At 55.2% G+C, this 20,174-nt stretch overlaps 1 protein-coding gene and 1 long non-coding RNA gene across 7 annotated transcripts in view; one reads left to right on the top strand and one right to left on the bottom strand.

Annotated features, from left to right (window-relative positions):
• The first annotated feature begins 4,230 nt into the window (after positions 1 to 4,230).
• Positions 4,231 to 11,994, top strand: LOC111557994. 5 transcript variants are annotated; one of them, XR_006590322.1, is made up of 5 exons: positions 5,396 to 6,728; positions 7,315 to 7,782; positions 7,994 to 8,174; positions 9,910 to 10,039; positions 11,799 to 11,994. It is a non-coding gene; the product is annotated as an uncharacterized LOC111557994 (long non-coding RNA). The 5 variants fall into 5 exon arrangements; XR_006590324.1 differs by lacking the exons at positions 5,396 to 6,728; positions 9,910 to 10,039 and adding an exon at positions 4,231 to 5,350; XR_006590323.1 differs by lacking the exons at positions 5,396 to 6,728; positions 9,910 to 10,039 and adding an exon at positions 4,231 to 5,369.
• WFDC1 (WAP four-disulfide core domain 1) overlaps positions 8,176 to 20,174 on the bottom strand; it is a 46,212-nt gene continuing 34,213 nt past the window's right edge. For both annotated transcript variants that reach the window (XM_045045947.1, XM_023245048.2), the window contains 6 exons: positions 18,687 to 18,870; positions 16,009 to 16,092; positions 14,919 to 15,059; positions 11,646 to 11,687; positions 10,111 to 10,182; positions 8,176 to 8,574 (listed from right to left, as the gene is read on the bottom strand). In XM_045045947.1, the coding sequence (XP_044901882.1) occupies positions 10,124 to 10,182; positions 11,646 to 11,687; positions 14,919 to 15,059; positions 16,009 to 16,092; positions 18,687 to 18,870 (510 nt within the window). In that variant the 3' untranslated portion in view covers positions 8,176 to 8,574; positions 10,111 to 10,123. The remainder of the gene's footprint in view (positions 8,575 to 10,110; positions 10,183 to 11,645; positions 11,688 to 14,918; positions 15,060 to 16,008; positions 16,093 to 18,686; positions 18,871 to 20,174) is intronic.

The raw sequence follows: 20,174 nt of genomic DNA, 5'->3' as shown, positions 1-20,174 counted from the left end.
CTTTCCTGTCTGCAACCCCATCCACCTTCCTCCCCCTTACAATTTGCGTGTTGAGGAACCCAGGCCGGTGGCCGGTAGGTAGCAGCCCCCACTGTCCACACTCCAAGTTCAGTTCTGCATGTTCCTCTGTGCTCTGAACTCCCTGCGAACTGGGGGTGTGATCCAGACGCTGGATCAGGCTCGGGCACCATCCCCCTGGCTCCTAACGTCTGCCCGTCTCTTTTTGTGATGTGGGGACTCACTGGTTCTCAAGGTCTAGATTGACGAATGCGTTGGGCAAAGCTGTGGTATTCTAATCCCCAAATTCCTTCCAAGTATCAGCTGGAATACTTTCCTAAGGAGGGAAACTCCAACTGGGTTTCCAACTGGAATGGGAAAGGCAGAATGGCTGCATGACCCCTTCCGTTTAGCAGTTTCCAAGGCAACAAGTTGACTCCTCATCATCCTCTGAAGAAGATCCACTAGAGTTAAAAGTTTTTTTGTGAACCCATGAATTAAAACAGATTTCAGTAGATTCGTAAATTTTATAGCAAGTATAAATATATTTTTTAATGAAATCCCTTAGCAAGAATAAACAAATGGGACTACATCAAACCAAAAAGCTTCCGCACCATGAAGGAAACCATCAGCCAAACAAAAAGGCGGCCATAGAGAATGGCAGAAAATACTCGCATGTTGCATAAAGGACTACTATACAAATAAATAAAGAACTCGTATAACTCAAACGCCAAAACACAAATACTCTGATTTTAAAAAATAGGCAGAAGATTTGCAACTACGTGGGTGAAGGGTATTATGCCAAGCAAAATTAGCAACTAGAGGATATTATGCTAAGCGAAATTAGCCAGTCAGAGAAAGACAAATATCATATGACTTCAGTCCTATGAGGAAGCTAAGACACGAAACAGATGAATATAAGGGAAGGGAAGCAAAAATAATGCAAAAACAAGGAGAGGGACAAAACATAAGAGACTCTTGAATACAGAGAACAGTCTGAGGGTTGCTGGGGAGGTTGTGGGTGGGGAGATGGACTAAATGGGTGAAGGGCATTGGGAAGGCACTTGTTGGGTGAGCACTGGGTGTTATACGTAGGGGATGAATCATGAGAATCTACTCCTGAAATCATATAGTGCTATATGCTAACTAACATGCATGTAAATTAAAAAATAAGTAAAAATAAAAGAAATTAAGGAGGTCAGAAATAAAAAATAATAAATAGACAGAGGACCCGAACACACATTTCTCCGAAGAAGACATCCAGATGGCCAAAAGCCACATGAGAAGATGCTCAACATCGCTCATCAGCGGAGACACGAAATCAAGACCACAGGGAGGGGTCATCTCACACCACTCAAAATGGCTACCAAAAAGACAAGAAGTAAGTGTTGGCAAGGATATGGAGAAAAGGGAACCTGTTGGTGGGAATGCAAACTGGTGCAGCCACTGGGGAAAGCAGTATGGAGGCTCCTCAAAAAATGAAAACTAGAAGTATATGATGTAGTCGTCCCACTTCTAGGTATTTACCGAAAGAAAATGGAAACGTGAATTTGAAAAGATATATACATCCCTGTTTTTTACAGCATTATTTACCATAATCAAGATAACTAAGCAATTTGGGGTTCCCGAGTGGCTCAGTCACTTAAGCGTCTGACTCCTGACTTCGGCTCAGGTCATGATCTTGCGAACCGTGAGATCAAGCCCTGCGTTGGGCTCTGCGTGGGATTCTCTCTCTCCCGCTCTGTCTGCCCCTCTCCTGCTCTCTTTCCCTCTTTCTCAAATAAATAAGTAAACGTTCTTTAAAAAGCCACCTGTGTCCACCGGTAGATGAATGGATACAGAAGAGGCGGTATATATTTATACAACGGAAACTTGGCCACAAGAAAGAATGAAATCTTGCCATTTGCAACAACATGGATGGACCCGGAGAACAATATGTTAAGTGAGATAAGTCAGAGAAAGACACACACCATATGGTTTCACTTATATGTAGATCCCCCCCCTCCAAATCCCCCCAAACTCCAAACCAAACCAACCAACCAAACAATAAACAGAGAAATAGACTCCTAAGTACGGAGAACAAACCAGTGGCTTCCAGAGGGAGGGGAGTGGAGGAAAAGCAAGACAGGGGAAAGGGAAAATATGAAATTCCTGGTGAGTCCATGCCGTGAGCCCTCACTCACGCCCACCGGTGGGTCTGCGGAATCACGGCAAAGCGTGCCCTGTGCTCCTGGATCGGCACCTCCCTCCTCTCACACATTAAACCCGGTGACTCTTCTCTCCGATGAAAAAGGAAACAAGATTTCTATCACCCTGTTAGATTTCTCATCTAAAGGAAGGGTCTGAGAGTCTGTCCTACTTAAGATAATAATACAGAACTCCTGTTTCCAAGCCCTGGCGGGTGGGGCTGGGGTAGTGCTGTCCTCAGTGTTTGCTCTGAACCCAGCCCCAACCTCCTGGCCCCGAGCCTTCCCGGAGTCCAGGGCCCCCCCGCCCCCCTTGCTCCTTGGTTGTTTGTCCCTGTTCCCCGACTGGGCCCTGGAGGGCTGGGGAACCCTCCTGGGGCTCCCAGAGGCCTCACAGCTCTTACAGCGGCCCCCTTGGTCCTCCCTCTGGGACTTCGAGAAGCCCATCGCCCTGGGCAACCGTGAGTTCCTTCCCCTCCATCTCCTGCCACGTCACTGCCTGGCAGCTTCTCCGCCTCAAGGGGGGGTCCCTGGTTTTCCCAGCAGGCCCCCAGATCTCCTGCACACCCTCCCCAGAGGCCTACTCCCAGCCCTGCCCCTGAGAATCGGGCTGCTTCTCATCCTAGCTCGGCCTCGCCACCCCCGTTTGTAAGAACAGCTGGTCCTTCCGTAACGGGTGCTGAGAACCAGGAACCACTGTAGGTGCTTTATATACTTTAACCAGGAGGCAGGTGCCACCAGCCGCGCATTTCACGGAGGGGGAGGCTCGGACGCGGGGCCACCTAGGAAGTGAGAGGAAGAGCCAGGTCTCACCCGCTAACCATCCGGCTCCGGGGGTCGCTGATTCTGACCAGAAAACAATACCACTGAAGACCAGCCCCTCAGCAGCCCGCGCGGGGAAGGATCAGAACGTGCGTAAATAATAAAAGGAGTAAATGCGAGAACAGAACCGCAGCCGCGTGAGATCTGTCAGGCGCTCTCAAGCTTGAGCTGGCATCAGAATCCCAGGGAGGGTGTGTTCGAACACGGATTGCTTGGCCCAGCCTCCGAGTTGCTGACTCAGCAGGTCTGGGGTGGGCCTGGGAACGGGCATTTCTAGCGAGGTCCCCAGGGATGCTGGTCTGGGGCACCTGCTTTGGGACCTGCTGCTGTAATGAACCTGCCCACCTTGGAAGAACGGGACTGGGCTGAAACTGTCTGCTTCCTCCCTGGTTACACAGAGGGGTAGTTCCAACGCGAACTTTCCCGACCAGTGGTCTTATGACAATGAGCATACTGTTAGGTAAAAAAAAAAAAAAAAAAAAAAAAAAGTCCTCATCTGTTAGAGATACATTCTGGAGCCTTCAGAGGGGATGTATAGCACGTCTAGGATTTAGTTTAAAGTACTCCAGCCTAGGAGTGGCTCAGTTAGTTGAACGGCTGATCTCAGCTCAGGGGGTCATCCCGTGGTTCGTGAGTTCAAGCCCTGCCCTGGGCTCCCTGCTGTCAGCACAGAGCCCGCTTCGGATCCTCTGTCCCCCCTCTTTCTGCCCCTCCCCCGCTCACGCTGTCTCTCAAAAATGAACTTTTTAAAATGATAATAAAACACAAAGTACGCCAGCCTCTGCCCTCGCAAAAAAGTTGAGGCTATAGATGAAACAATGGTAGCTGGCTGGTAAGTCCACTTTCCGCACCCTGTTTATATTTGAAGGTGTTCATGATCAGCCTTGCCGATCTCATGCAAAAGAACGTCTGGCTCCCACATGTAGAAACTGGATAACCTTGAGCAAGAAGCTAGCAGTAACCAAGCCTCAACTCTCTCTGCCATCAATGCGGACGATGGCATCCTTCCAACGGGGTGGTGGCGGCGGAAGGGGCGAATGTTAGCCGCTCGCCTTGGCACGTGACTCGGGAAATCACAACGGCCCCAAGCGACGCCCCCACAACACACGCTCCAGCCTGGGCCCGGCGGGGTAGGGCCTCGCGGGCAGGGGACTCGCCCACCTCAAGGCACCTGTTCAACAAGTTCCGGGGTTGAAGATGGAACTTGCCAGACGTCTGCCGATCTCAGAGCCGGAGGTGTGGGTGTGGAATGTGGGGCGGCAGATCACGTGGGAGTGCTTCGGGAGGTGAGGCCTCCCGGCGGTCACAGGCAGGATGTGGCCTCTCGGGAGCCTTGGCGGTGGCCCCACACTGTGACTTGGGCCTGTTTCTTTATGTGGCAACCGAGCGTGGGGCAGGAATCCAAACGCTGTCCCAGCGGATCCCAGAGGGCCCCCGGGTTGCTCAGATCTCCCAGTCAAGGTGTCTGATGTTTTAGTTGGTGTTTTATATTGTTTCGTTCGGGTTCGGTTTTGATGGCCCATCACAGAAACCCATTTATGCCAACCTGAGTTGGGGCGACTGGGGGCCACCGAGTCTGTCCTGGAACGTCAGCAGAGGGAGGGCCTCCAAGCCTCACGTCAATCGGATTCAAGTCCTGGGACACTGTCAAGAGCTATCTACGGTCTCTGTCTCTGTCTCTCTCTCCGCCTTCCTCTTCCTTCTCATACACAAGGCGGGAGGTGGCCTTTGCACAGCTAAGAGCCCCTCTCTCTGTTCACACAACCCCTAGAGCTGGCTGATGTTTGCCCAGGACTTCCCTTCGTGCCAGGCCTTGGGCAGGAAGCTTCACCACCAGGATTTCTCATTATCCCAATAGGAGCCATGGAGGAAAGCACCTGCAGAGGCGGGATGTACAGGTCTCCTCCCCCTGAGCCGGGAGCCTGGTCACCTTCCAGCGTCCAAAAGACCGGGCGGCAGAGTGGGATAGGGGAGTCTGATTGGCCTCCCTTTAGTCAGGTGACCCACGCCTGGACCAATCCGCTGTGGCCAGGGAGGGCTCCCAGCCTACCAACATGGCGTCCCCCAGGCGCAGCGGCGGAAAGCCGTTCTCAGGGCTGTGGCCCTGATGCCTGGTCCCTGCAAAATCCTCCCACTGTGCCCTTCCTTCTTCCTGAATAGCCTTACGTGAACACACAGAGCCCTGCTGCATTCGTCTTCCCACCTACGGGGTTAGACGAGGCCTGATTTCCAATCCTATTTCTGACGGGCTCCTAACGGTCTGTTCTTGGGCAAACGACTTCACCTCTTTGAGCCCCAGTGTTTTCGGCTGTAAATGAGGATCAGAATCCTAGCTTCTGAGAGAGGTGGGGAGAATCAAATGAGGTAATAATCCAGGCAAACCCTTCAGTGGCTCGCCATTGCTTTCGTGGTCAAGTTCGAGCCAGCTGTGAACCTGCTGGCACCTGGTCAGCGATCTACCTACCCCCCGTCCTGTCCCAGAGGGCCCCCTTTTACCAACCACGCCCAATTGCTTGCAGTTCCTTGAGCTTCCCTGGGCTGTGCTTTGCACCTACTGTTCCCTCTGCCTGAGATGCCTTTCCTCTACTTCCCCGAGCTAAGCTGATGAGGGAGCTCGGACCAAGTTGAGGGCAAAGTACAGGCTAACAGTACCACCACCCCTTTTTAATAAAGTCACCTTTTCGCACCAAAGACGTCCGAGAATTCTTTCTCGGCCATCGGCTCCGGACCGCCCCACCATCACCCCAAGACTTCTCCAAAGTTACTTCCTTGCTCCCTACAGTTGGTTAAATTGTGCCCCTCCTTCAGTCAAAAAGAGGGTCCACCTCCTAACCCCCAAAACCAGAACCCTGGAACCTGTGTATGTGGCCTTATTTTGGAAATAGGGTCTTTCCAGATATACTTAAATTAAGGCTCTTGAGATGAGATCATCCTGGATTTAGAGTGGCCCCCAAGGGATTATAAAGTAGGCTTTGTCCCACCTGCACTGTCTTTGCCCGAAGGGCCCCGCTTGCCTTCTTTTCTGGACGACCTTGCTGATCTCTATGTGACTGTTCTTCTAGAAAAATACTTGGGGTGGGAGAATCGGTTAATCTTAGCAGCCCAGCTGGAAAATGGTGCCGGGAAAGACTGTAGCTAACTTGGTCAACCCAAAGGAACAAGTGGATGGTTTGATGAAGTTTGCGCTTAGGGAACAGCCTTCTTAAGGGGGCGAGGTCCCTCGCCAGCCCTGCCCTCGGCCAAGTGCCCCCGGGGTCCAGCTACTTTTCCGGGATCTTGCACGAAGCCCTTTGTATCCAGCAGGCAGGGCTGGAGCAGCCCATGGGCCGGCCCACCTCTCCCAGCTTTCCGGTGCCCCTCCTCGAGGCCCCCGTTTGCCGTCAGGAGGGACTCAGCCCTCAGAGGCTGGGCCACCTCTGCCCCCCGTGGCTGTGGACCTGTCCCCAGGCAGCCACAGAGATGGCCGTGCCCCCTACTGCCTCTTGAGTATGGCAAGAGAGAAAACTCCAGACTGTGGATTCCGAGAAGCGGAGCCAGCCTCCGGCAGTTCTGGAAGAAGGAGATGGGGGGTGGGGCTCCCAACTGCCCAGTTCCAAGCAGCGAGGCCTTGGGGGCGTGGCTTCACCCCGTGGAACTAGAGAAAACCTCACCAGCTCTGCTGATGTCCCGACGCCAGCTTCCTGGTTGCACTGTTGGGCTAAGTTACGCAAGACGTTACTGCGGGTAAGGTGGGCGCCCCTGTCCATTTCTCTGCACGTCCTGTAAAGGCACCATTCTTTCAGATAAGAAGGGTTTAAAAATTATTTTTTAAAAAGACAAACGGGTAGACGACCTTGGTATAAGGTCTAATCTGACTGTGACACGGAGCGGCGGGGGAGAACAAATGTGTTCCTCCCCTTCTACAATCTTTTCCGGAAAACCTTCCTAGAATCCGTGGTTCCCAGGAGCACAAGAAAAAGCCATGTAATATCTCTTTGCTCTGAAGGACGGTAGGTAGGAGAATGCCATAATCGAGTCCAATATTTTACTCAAAACTTATTCAGTACCTACACGTGTTCATATAGCTACACAAATTAAAGGCTTCTTCTCGGCGATAAAGAAAAAGAAAAAAAATCCCTCCCCACCCCCCCACCCCCATCGGATTATTATTTCGGTCTGCAACCTCACTCTGCCGTTGACTAGCTGTGGGACACTTGCTAAGTGACTTTATTTCTCTGTGTCTCTGTTTCCCTGATCTGTAAAATGGGTATGCGTAGGGTCTTCCTCGCGGCTTGGGACAGCCCAGATGACCTGTTGGTTTTCTTTAAAGGGCTCACAGAGGCGCCTGGAACGCGGTACGTGGTCCGAAGGAGCTGGCTCCCGTGTTACGGTTGCCGTGAGGCGTGATGTAACAACATAGGGCCCCGGCCAGGAACAGAGGGACCTCCTCGGAAGGATTAACTGCCCACCTGTCACTGCCTGGCGGCGAATGACCTTGGGCAAGTCACAAGACGTCCTGGGGTCTGCCGGCCTCCTTTGTAAAAGGGGGTCTCTGGTGTGGACATCTAGGGGACAGTCTGCCCACCCCTCGTGCGTGCGTTTTCCCGAGACTCCCCCTCCTGGTGCCCACCCCTACCCTCTTTGGGAGAGCTTCTGGCTCTTTCTTTAGCCTTCCCTAAAAAAAGCCTCGTCAGCCGTCCAGACTCCATGCGCCCCAGTGGGGCCGCGTCCACGGTGTGACCCAGGGCCACCGGCACCATTTGCAAAATGAACACGCGGGCCCCTTGGTCAACCACTGGTAAGAATTTCATTAAGCCAAGTGGGGGTCCCTCTGAGCATCTCCCCCTGGAGCCCTGGAGGGTCTCCCCAACCCTCCTCTGTGGGACCTTGTTCCTCATCTTGTCTGACTTCCTCCTCCTGCCCAACTTCCCTACCCTCCCGCCAGTGTCCCCCGGGAACTTTCCTAACAAAGCGCTTTCAACAAACCCTCCTCCCCGGGTCTGTCTCAGAGGCATCCAACCCAGACCCAGAGCAGTGCGCGTGAGGCTGGATATTCCAGAAGCCGAGCTGCGCTGACGCCTCACCCCAGAATCCCCCGCCCCCACCCATCTCCAGGGTTCAAGGGCTTGAGCGCATGTGATTTAAGATCACGGGGCGGGGCTGCTAAAACTACGAATCCTACCCGAGCAGGTAAGTTCGTTTCTGTTTTGTAAGGGGCGCTTTATTTTGAGAACATCTGGCAGAGGGACATGCCTCCCAGAGACAAATCTGGAAGAAATGCGCAACAACACAGACACGGAAAGGGGCTTGACACAGCTCACAAAGGCAGTGACCTCTTCCAGGGTGGGCTCCGTGGGGTCTCCGGGTCTAGCGGGGCTGCTAGGTGTGCTGTGTTCCCCGGATGGTCACACGGGGACCCAGTGCTCCCGCGAAGTCACCCAGCCAGGCGGGTCATGCTGGCATCGAGAGCCGGGTGTCCTGTGTCTGAGTATCTCTGTTGAGCTGGGCATGGCCTCTGGGGGTCAAATCGTGTTTGGTCCAACGGTTTCCAAGGCTTAGCGGAAAGTGGAAGAATGTTCCTGCGCACTGGCTGGAAGAGAAGCAGAGAAGGAATGAGAGCCGCTGCTGGGGGCAGGACAGAGGTCACGGTCTGTGCCACCCCCCCCTCAATACCAGGAAGATACCAGTTTCCCTAGGACTGAGTTCTTTTTTTTTAATTTTTTTTAATGTTTTATTTATTTTTGAGACAGAGAGAGACAGAGCATGAACAGGGGAGGGGCAGAGAGAGAGGGAGACACAGAATCCGAAACAGGCTCCAGGCTCCGAGCGGTCAGCACAGAGCCTGACGCGGGGCTCGAACTCACGGACCGCGAGATCATGACCTGAGCCGAAGTCAGACGCTTAACTGACTGAGTCACCCAGGCGCCCCAATCCCTAGGACTGAATTCTTAACTTACCATCAGTCTCTCTGGGCATCATCTTGTTTAGTTCAACGCATCCCTCTCCATCACGCAAACTGCCTCTCACGCCCCGCGCTACCCCGTCGCCCTCCCCGCACCTCCCGCGCATCCCCATGGGAGGCCACTGCCCGAGGTGGGTCAGACCCACCCCAAGGACCGTTCCTGGCATCAGCAGGTAAGAGACACGCTGGCACCAATCCTCGAGGGCTCGAGATCTTGCCGGAGGACTCGCGCCAGAATGTTCTGGAACGTGAAGCCTGATGTTTGCCTTTCGAGGACATTCTGGGGGGCGTTAGCTGCTTTGAAGGGCTTCTGTTTACCGTGGGCACACGTGTGGGGCCTTCACAGGGTGGGGCGGGCATTCAGGCTTTCTTAGCAGATGCTCCCGATCACAGGCACACATCTCGCCTTGGAGCATCTCATCTGAGAGCAGGGCCTTCCCTGGGGACCCCTCTGGGGCCAGCCTCGCCGCCGTCATTCCGTGGTGGCCTCCCTGTGGCTCCTCGAAGCCACGGTCTCTCCTGCCCTTGGGACTCCTACTCTTCCAGCTACCCTGACCAGGCCCCGTTCCCCAGGCCGCCCCAAGGCGGCTCTTCTGTCCCGTCTCAGATCTTGGCTCAGACGTGAGCTCCACGCACGGCCCCTCCCCGACCTGGCTACTCTCCCTCACGCCCCCGTCCGTTCCCTTCACGACACGCATCGCAGGCCGATTTCCTTGCTGACTTGTGTGGTCTCCTGCCGGGGGGAGGCCCCTAGGAGCAGGAACCCCGGCCGTCCCGAAGGGCTGCTGAGGAACCGAGTGCCCGGCACGCGCCTGTCTCGGAGCTGGCACTTGACCGTATCGTGTGACCGAGGGAGGGACAGAGGGACAGACTCCGGGGGGCAGCGGGGGACTCGTCGGCCGTTCACGGAGGCCCTAAAACCAGGCACGGAAAGGAAGGCTGCAGCCTAGTCTTTGGATTTAGGTCCGGGTGGTCTGGAAACTTCTGGCGACACAGCCACTTCTCGTATACGCCTACTTGGGACACCGCAAGGGAATTATGAAATTCTGGCCCCGGGTAAAGCCCCACTCTCCCCCTCCCACCGGTCACCTTGGTGAGTAAAGCTACCGAGGACACCTGCGCCCGCACCCTCCCCTGCCACCGGCCACCACTCCCCGGACTGACCTGCCCCATTGCCTCACTGAAAGTGCCTCAGGGGTCCTTTTCCGGGCTCGGCCACATTCTTGGAGTCGCCCTCTGCAAAGAGAACAGGGCTCTGTCAGGGCGGGCGAGTCTTCTGCGGCTCAACAGCCACTGCCAGGTGGAGTCTGGACACCTGGCTCCCTGTCCCTGTGCCTTCTTCCCCCCCAGATGAGGTCACCCAAGGCCGACCTGCAGCCTCTGGCCTCTCCTCACCGTGGCCACAGCCCCCGTGTGGTCTGGCTCCGCCTCCCTTTCTGGCCCCGTCTCCCGCCACTGTCCCCCTTGTTCACTACACACTCCAGCTGCCGCGATGGCCAAGGTGCTTCCAACCGCAGAATTCTCACACTGGCTGCTCCTCTGCCCACTAATTCTTATTCTCTAGGCTGAGCTCAAACGGCCCCTCCTCAGGAAGCTTTCCTTGGTGTCCTAGTCCAAGGTATCCTTTTCCCTAGTGTCCTCGGCGTGACCTCAGTCACCCTGATCACTGTTTTTACTAAGTAACTACTTGGGTTTGTTTTTATTTCCTGCTTGACGTTAGCTGCCTGATGGGAAGGACTGGGTCGGTCATGTCCACAAATGTAGCCCCAACCTCTAGCACAGGATGAAGACCAATGCTTGATAAATATGTGCTGTAAAGTCTTAATAAAGAAATGATGGATGGAAGAATAGATCGATGGATGGATGGATGGATGGATGGATGAATGGATGGATGGATGGATGGATGGATAGATGGATGGATGGATGGGTGGATGGATGGATGGATGGATGGATAGATGGATGAATGGACAGGTGGATGGATGGATGGATGGATGGATGGATGGATGGATGGAAGGATGGAAGGAAGGATGGAAGGAAGGATGGAAAGAAGGATAGAAGAATACAGTATTGGATAGATGGATAGATGGATGGAAGGAAGGAAAGAAGGAAGGAAGGACGGATAGAAGGAAGGATGGAAAGAGAGATAGAAGAACAGTATTGGATAGATTGATGCATAGATACATCATGGATAGCTCAATGAAGGATTACATAGAAGAAGAGTGTCAGCCATATTTCCAACCCCCTGAAAGTAGGAAGGACTTAAACACACCCAGTACCAAGTTGTAACATTTAACACAAAGCCATTTGTCTTCTATGAGCCCCTCGTTGGCTCCCACCTCCTCTCACCACCAGGCAACAGGGCTTCCACGTTCTTTTCTAATCCTAGTTCTCAATTTGTCCCGGGGGAGACATGCCTGAACTGATGCCTCAGTCCCAGGCTGCAGCCTAGAACGGCCCCTGCCGTGTCAGGTGCCCCTGGAGGGCTGCTCAGGGTGGAGGAGTGATTTTCACACCGGAAGTGGCTTGGGCATCCCACCACCTCACCCCCAAGGGCCACCTGATGGCACACGAGCGACAGCAGCTTCAGACTGTAGCCCTCAAAAGAGTCAATGGGGCTCTAGATTTCTTTTTTCACCCAAGAAACTCTCAGCGCCCCCGTTTAGTGCCCTCTGCAAAGGAAGAGTGGTTTCTTCCCCTACCTGGGTATTCCTTGTAAAACTTGTGTCGTAGGAATCGCCCATCTGGAAAACAAGCGAGAGGGTGAAACTCCTTCCAGTGAGCTCAAGAGGCCACAACTATCTTCCTAAGAATACAAAGGGACTATTTGTGCGTCCATTCTCGTTCCCTGCCAGGTGTGCATGGAGTTTCCAGACGCTGCGGGACGGGCAATACCGCAGCGGATCGAGTGCAGGAGCCGACGCGAGCGTCTCTCTGCTCCCCAGGCACAAATGAGAGAGAACTGCAGAGATGTGAACCAAGGCCCGGCTTCAATTTGTACGCATGTTGGAAAGTACAGTGACCTTTAAAGGAAACGCTATTTCTCTTGAATGCGCGTCGCGTTTATCGTCGTTTTTAAATGAACGAACACACAAATCTTTCTCACGCCTGGGCTTTAGTTTCTAACGTGGTCATCATCCGTGGCCACACAAGGGGGAGCTCTGTGGGGTCCTCAATGGTTTTTGAGTGTAAGGGGGGGGGGTCCCGAGACCAAAACGTTTGGGAACCACTGTGTTAACAGAGGAACCGGAAGCAGAAGTCCAACATATCGTTCAGCAAGGGTCATGACGAGGTGTGCAATTCGCATGGGGAGTACGTGGTGCTTTTGTGAGTCTGTTCCAAGGAGACCTGAATGCCTGCAGTGCACGTGACAAAGTAACTTGAGTAGCTAATCTTCATTGCCCTGCTTCGCTAATCCTCTCTGAGCCTCAGTTTCCTCACCTGGAAATGGGCAGAGAATTGGCACCTCTTAAGATTATTGTGAGGGTTAAAACAAACAATTTCCCTTAAACCGTAGATATGCAAATGATAGGAGGAACCACACGAAACTGACATTTTTGTATGTAAAAAAAGTGTTGGGGGGGGGCTCCCGGGGCGGGGAGCTCAGTTGAGCGTCAGATTCTTGATTTCAGCTCAGGTCATGATCCCAGGGTCGTGGGATCGATCCCTGCCTTGGGCTCCGCACTGAGCGTGGATCCTGTTTGGGATTCTGTCTCTCCCTCTCTCTCTGCCCTTCCCCCCTCATCTAAAATAAAATAATTTTTAAAATTATTTTTTAATGTTTTTTATTTTTATTTTTATTTTATTTAGTTTTGAGAGAGAGAGACAGAACGTAAACGAGGAAGGGGCACAGGGAGAGGGAGACACAGAATCCAAAACAGGTCCCAGGCTCTGAGCTGTCCGCACAGAGCCCGACGCGGGGCTCGAACTCACGGACTGTGAGATCATGACCTGAGGCGAAGTCGGATGCTTAATCGACTGAGCCACCTAGGTGCCCCTTTAATGTTTATTTTTGAGAGACACAGAGAGATAGAGCGTGAGCAGGAGAGGGGCAGAGAGAGAGGGAGACACAGAACCCGAAGCAGGCACCAGGCCCCGAGCTGTCAGCACAGAGCCCGACGCGGGGCTCGAACTCACAAACCGCGAGATCATGACCCAAGCTGAATTCAGACGCTCAACTGACCGAACCACCCAGGCGCCCCTACAATAAAATAAAAGAATTTTAAAATAAAAGAACTTTAAAAAGCGGTTGACTCCGGAACTTCAGACGTCTCGAATTACTGAGGATTCCCACTGTTGATGGTCATCGACCCCACCGCCCCCTCCGTCGTCGCCAGCCTATCACTGTGGGGAAACATCTGTGCCAAGGACGTCTGGCCAGGTCCCGCAGAAGTTTCTCTGGGCAACGCCGCCATGGGTGAGCTCCCCCCCTCCTCAGGGCATCAGCACTGTCAACAAAGCACATTCACACACTGGAAACTAACATACTGCTTCGCCAATTTCGTCTCCATTTTAAAGATCACCCTTGGGCAACAGTGAGACATTTGGTTTCCTTGTTTTGTGGCCGTCCTAAAAAGCGTCAGGGTGTTCAGGGCCAGCACTGACATTTATCACACAGGGCGCCAGAACCCCGAGGAGCCGATCCACACCCTCGCGCTGATAGCTTATCAGCAACCAGGGCAAAAACTATTTTCTGAAGCAAATGGCAGGGTTTTTCCAGGCTGGCGGCGATGAAGCGTTCTTGGGCCTTCCTCCTCCTTGGGGACAAGTGTTGGCCCGCCACACCACAGGGAGGAGAGAGAGGTATGTTTGGAGCTGAACACCCTCCACGCACCGTCATGTCACTTTTACAGACTAGATCAAACCCTGCTCGCGGCTGCACGACGATCCCCTGTCCTCACGCAGCACCGGCAGGGTCGCCTTGCCAGAGGCAAGCCTGGGGGACACGGGACGCTCAGCCTCGGAGTGACCTCACACCCATCCCAGAGAAATGCACTGACTCCCCAGACCCTGCTCTCCGAAGAGTCAGCTTTCCTGCCTGTGTTGACGTTCACGTTCCTCTTAAGACATGAACCCCTCAGATGTCGGGCTCCAGGCAGATGGACCGTAAAACCCGAACGGTCACCGGCACGCCCGAGAAGCTGGCTCTCAGAGGAGCCTCGCATCTTGGGTGTAGGCATGAGATCTGCAACCTACTCTCAGAGAGTCCCCCAGGAGAGACAGCAGGGGCTGGAGAGGGAAGAGAGAGACCATAATGGGTCACCGGGATGGAGGGGTCAAGGCACTACTGCCTTGAAGTCTCAAATCATTTCAAATATGTAGCTTAAAAAGATAAATCTTAAATACGCGGCTTTTTTCTGGTTATCCTGGGACACAGTGCCCCCACTCCTCCCCGAGGCTCCTGCTCCAAAGGTCACCGTTGGAGATCGAGACATTTCCAAACTCCCACGTAATCACCAACAATTACTGCTAACCGACAGCCCCCTCGGAACGAGGCTAAGAGGAATTTCACTAACATTTCTATCCGGAAGGCTCCGACCATCCCTGGGGGCGGGGAGAACACACGCACGTGCACACGCACCCCACACGGGCTCTGCAGCCCGAGGACAGGCTCAGAATTCCCCCTCTACGGTGCAGACGGTGTAGAGAAGCTTCCGACCTCGAGTTCTCCCTCTTCTATGACACAGATGACAGAGCATGGGGTAGCATATTATCAGCCCATTTTACAGATGAGGAAACTGAGGCTCAGAGATTTGAAGCACCCGTTCCCAGCTAGGAGGTGGCAGGGCTCCAAGGCCTGTGACCCCTGCAGGGAGAGACGACTCAGAAGAGGGGAGGCAGGACAGGAGGAGCTCTCGGCCAGGCTTGGGGGGCCCTGGTGGTTTTCTCTGGGACAGTCCTCCCCCCCTCCCCCCGGGGCGTTACAGGGAGGGTGGGGCAGGCGCCAAGAGCACGGCTTGGGCGCCCACACTCACCTGCCTGCCGGCGCTGCTTGACACACTGCCCGCGGTTGGGGATGCCCTCGGCCACATCGCCGGGGCTCAGGATGTGGCAGTCGTAGCCCGAGGGGCAGAGGAGGGGCTCCGCCCCGTCCTCCGTGGTGCTGCAGGCCTCGGCTGTGGGAGGGACACAGGCCGCGTGCTGGGTGGACGCAGGGGACCATCTGCCCCCAGATCCCGGGCTGTGCCTTGCGTCTCGCTCACCGTGGCACCTTCGGGCACACGCACATAGGCACGTGCGCACACACCAAGCACAGTCCAAAGTCACGTGATCCCAAACACCCTAATGTGCATCGTGACACACGTACACACACGTTCACCTACACAGAGGCTCACACTTCATCCAAAAAGGCCTGACACACGCACGCACTCACACATGCACACACGTGCACACACACAAATCCTGACACACGCATACGTGCGCTCACATCTACAACCACAGGCATACACACGCGTTCATACACAACTCCGGACACACACATATTTTTGCCACCCATGGCTCTTCTCACACACACACACACACACACACACACACACACACACACACACACTCACACCTACGGTCACACACATTTGCATCCACACAGACGCGCAAACATCCAGACGCAGCGCAAGGCCAGCCACACGGGTGCCGCACCGCCTCACCGACGCAGTCGCGCACACGCATGCGTGCAGCGTCACAGGCACAGCCGCACCGACACACGTGCACACACTCCCACCCTCCAGTTTTGGGGACCCCGGGCCTGCCTGCCTGCTCCCCACCCACCCGGAGGAGTCGTCGTCACCACGGAGCCGTGGACCCCTTATTATGATTTGCGGGATCTGAAAGCCACCCCCACCCCCTCCCTCTCAAGTCTCCACCCAGGGAGGTGGAGGCCCCCAGTCCTAGGGAAAGTCGAGCCCTATACGGTTCTGCGTTTTCTGAGAGTCTGGCCAAGCCCCAGTCGCCACCGTTCTAGGTCGAGTATTTGAGGTACTGGAGGGCAGGCAGCCTGCCGCAGCAGAGACAGCCTAATAAGGAGGGATCCTGACTCTGACGCCGGGGTGGGCTTCTCCCCGTAGGCACCTTGCAACACCTCCTCAGGGCCATCCAGGAGCCAGCCGTTGCCACCAAGCCATCGAGGTTTCGGCTGCACTAGCCAGTCTAAAACTAACAAAACGATACATGGTTACATTGAGCCCCACCCCAGGCAGCTGAGAAACGCCCCAGCCTCTGGGAACGGGGCGAGGGGGGGGAGCCTACATTTCACGATGAAACACAGAGGCTCCCTGCCGCACATTCCCCCAGTTTTTTCAGTAACAGAACTTTGAGTTTCGCCTAGGCACTGGGGCCGAGCTGGAGACTACATCTCCCAGCGTTCCTTGCAGCTAGGTGTGGCCACGTGACTGAGTTCTGGCCAATAGGATGTCAGCAGAGGCGATGACGCAAGTTTCTGTTCTCGCCCGGGCTTTGGTGCCTGTTTGCTCCGTGCTGTCCCTCTGCCTGCAGCCTGGGAGCCACTCTGACCTTGCAGAGCAACAAGTGGAAGGAACCTGGGTCCCTGGATGACTGGACCGGGGCCACCTACCTGCCATGGACCACCCATCTCCTCGGGCCTATTAACCAAAGGAGGAGTAAATAGGTTGGGCTCCTGGGCTTATGGGTCTTTCTGTCATAGCCTCGTAGCCAGCTCTGTGACCAATACATGTTTAACAAGAGGACCAACCCACGCGTAGGGCTGTAAAGTGTTCAAAATCCCAAAGCAGGGGTGGAGCGCCCAAATGCCTCCAGGGTGCAGGTAGGTAACACAAGTAAAAAAGTCGGCCGGGTAGGGCCATGGCAGACTGGAGACAGTCCCTGCCTCAACGGGTCAGCTGCTGGTCGTTGCGACCAACGAACAATTGGACCGCTCTGCCTGGCCAGTGAAAGCTAGTCACTCGCTGATGGGTTGATTCTTTTAATTTCCACTGAGTACTTTTCAGATGCCTAGAGTCTAGTCTAGATGGGGGACGTCCGGCAGTGAAGGAAACAGACCGATCTCTGCCTTATGCGGCTGACCTTCAAGTGGGGAGAACAGTCAATGAGTGAATAAAACACGGTGTTCCAGACTGTGCTATAAAGAAAAATTAAGCAGAGAAAGGAGGGCGAGGAATGGCTGGAGGAGGGCTTGCCATTTCGAGAGAGAGATGTTCCCTGAAAAATGACCACCTCCGGACAAAGATCGGAAGGAGCTGTGTGGGTGTCCCGCGGAAGGATGTTCCAGGCAGTGAGAGATTCCCACAGACGGGCCCAGATGCTGGAGTAGGGGCCCCACAGCCCTGCACTCAGGGCGTAAGGCAGTGGACACGCCCAGCGTTGCCTGCTGTGTGATCTTGGGCAAGCAACTCAGCGTCTCTGAGCTTCAGTGTCTGCAGCTGTAAAACAGGGCCGCGTGAGCATTAAACGGGATAACGTATGGAAAGGCTGTCAGGAGTGTCGTGAACAGTTGTATAGTTTGCGCACTGCTCAAAAGCACCTGGTGTAGGTGGCAAGCGAGGCGAGAACACCTGCACGCTGTCACAGGCCAAAGCAAGCGGCATCTTCTTTGAAGTACCTCCTTGTGCTTCCTTCCACTGGCGGGGGGGGGGGGGGGGGAGTGCCATATTGTCTTTTTTTTTAATAAGGGGCCCTCTAGGAGCTCTCCTGGCCCTGAGTGCCAGCCTAGTCCCCGGACAAGAGGCAGTGCTTAAACACAGGGTGGATTGTAATTACGAGCACAATTAAGGGTGCCGAGTCCCTTGTCATCGCCGTGACCTCACCCCAAAGAAAACAAAGTGTGGTCATTCTTGCTTTGGCCTTGGGAGGAAGGGCTGGGCTGCCTTCTCAGGCGGCCTTCGGCAGTCTGAGGCCCATGGGACCCGGAGGCCTCTCCCTGAGAGGGGCAGTCCACACGGGCAGGCTGTCATCGAAAGCCTCAGCCCCAAGGAGAACAGAGAGGGAAGGAGGCTATACTGCGTCCCCATCCTACCCACTTAGGGGACACCTTTTCTCCGCGCTGGGGGGACGCAGCTGCCTACCCACTCCTCAGTATCCCTGCAAGCTCCCTCCCTCCCACCCCCCCAACCTGTCCAGAAGGGATCTAAAACTCCTTCCCTTCAAAGACCAACGAGCTCCCGAGGGCTCTTTCTGCCAAAGAAGTCGTCATTAAGGTTTAACAACCCCCTTGTGAAAGATCTGCTCCCTGCCACCGCAGCCACCCGTTCAGAGCCCTCCAGGAGCTGCGTTTCAGTCCCGTTTTACAGCTGGGGGGATTTCAGGGGCTGCCCGGCCAGCCGGTGGACTCGAACCCAGGAGTCTGCATCCCCCCTGCCTCTCTGGGGCACACCCCATCCGGACTGCTGAGGTCAGTCTCCACATCCCATACCCCCAGGGCGGGGATCAGGAGGTGAAGGTGAGTGCGTCTGGTGGGGGTCCGGGGAAAACCGGAGAGCCCGCTGCCTTCTAGGGGCACCTGGGGCCCCAGCAGGTGGTGGCCCAGGGGCTGCGGTCCCGTGTTTGTAAGAAGAGCCGGACAGGTGTATTTTTGTTTTAGTGAGAAACCTCCGCAGCTCCTTAGGAGGGGGCGTCGTCCCCGGAACCGGCCTCTCCAAGGCCGTGCGCGCCGAGGGCAGTGGCGTGTCCGCACGCGCCGGGGTGCCTGCTCCACGGGCCCCTCTAGAACGCAAGCGACGCCCCTCCCCGAGGCGCCCCCCGTCCCCGCCCGACTCCCGGGCCCCGGCGCCTACCTGGCGGGGGCGGCACGGCCTCCAGGCAGGCGTAGGCGCAGCCGTTGTAGCAGCAGCGCCGGTGCCGCGGGCACTCGGAGTCGGCCTGGCAGCGCGCGGCCTGGCAGGCGCCCGGGGGCAGCGAGCGCGGCGGCGGCGGGCAGCGGTCTGCGCGGGGCTGCCGGGGGCCCCCCGCCTCCTCGGCCTGCGGGGAGAGCGCGCGTCAGCGGCGCGGACCCGGCGTCCGGGTCCCCGTCGCCGCCCAGCGGAGGTGGGCGCGTGCCGGCAGCCGGCCTGGAGAGGCGACCCTGTCCTGCGCCCGCTCCGGATACGGATCTGCGTGCGCGTGCGTGCATGCGTGTCGCGTGTGCTTGTGTATGCGCGTGTACGTGTGTATGTGCGCGCGTGTATGCGTGTGCGCGTGTAAGCGTGTGCATGCGTGTCCGCGTGTATGCATGTGCGTGCATGCGTGTGCGTGTGTGCATGTGTCTGCGTATACACACATAGATACATACACCCATAGATTTCTACATATATCTCTCTTGCAACCCATATGTTTACGCAGAGCTCTGAGGATTTACAACCCACACCGAAAACGGATAAACCCACACAACTTGGAGAAATCTCACAAACACAATACTGAACCGGAGGGGGGAAAAAAGCCAGCTCCAAAGAGAACACACAGTGTGGTTCCTTTGATCCTTTTAGTTCAAAGCCAGACAATGGTGATGTCTGGTGTGAGAAGTCAGCAGAGTGCCCCCCCCCACCGTGGGTGGGGACCAGGAGGGGCCCCGGCCGCCCTGTTCTGCTTCCTGATCTGGGTGCTGGTTACACGGTGTGTTCACGGTGTGAAGCTGGACACGTGATTTTCCCACTTTTCAGTATTATGTTTCAATAGAAAGTTAAAAATAAGATACCGTACTTACCATATAGGAAATATGGGCACATGACCAATAAAATAAGCACTTTAGAGGTGAGGCTGGGAGGCTTTGTCACCCCAGGCAACCCACACCAGCCCCCATCCATGCTGGGAACACTGTTTTGCTTCCGGATTTGAAAGTGGGCAATGCGGACGGCATGCCTTACACGCCCCTACACACACACACACACACACACACACACACACACACACAGAATGGGTTCATTGGGAAAAACCACCCAGGCTTCCCCCACCTCTTGGCCCCTTCCTCAACTGCTCCTGCCGTCTAAACATCTAAATTCCTACTTGCCCCTGGCCTCCGCTCCCCTGCAAATGTATCCATACTTCAAAACCCTGCCCCCTTGTACAAGCAAATAATGCTTGTCTGCGGACTGGAGTAGTGTGTGGCCATTAAATCTGCCTTTAACCCACTGATGAAAGATCGCCAAGATATGGTGGTTGGTGAAGAATATGGAGGTGCCGGGGGCTCCTGGGTGGCGCAGTCGGTTGAGCTCAGGTCGGGATCTCATGGTTTGTGGGTTCGAGCCCCGCGCGTGGGGCAGCTAGCTCGGGGCCTGGCGCCTGCTTCG

The sequence above is a fragment of the Felis catus genome, chromosome E2, assembly GCF_018350175.1.
Source record: "Felis catus isolate Fca126 chromosome E2, F.catus_Fca126_mat1.0, whole genome shotgun sequence".
Classification (NCBI taxonomy): domain Eukaryota; kingdom Metazoa; phylum Chordata; class Mammalia; order Carnivora; family Felidae; genus Felis; species Felis catus.
Note: the sequence above shows the minus strand (reverse complement) of the source record. Positions and strands in the feature narration are given on the sequence as shown.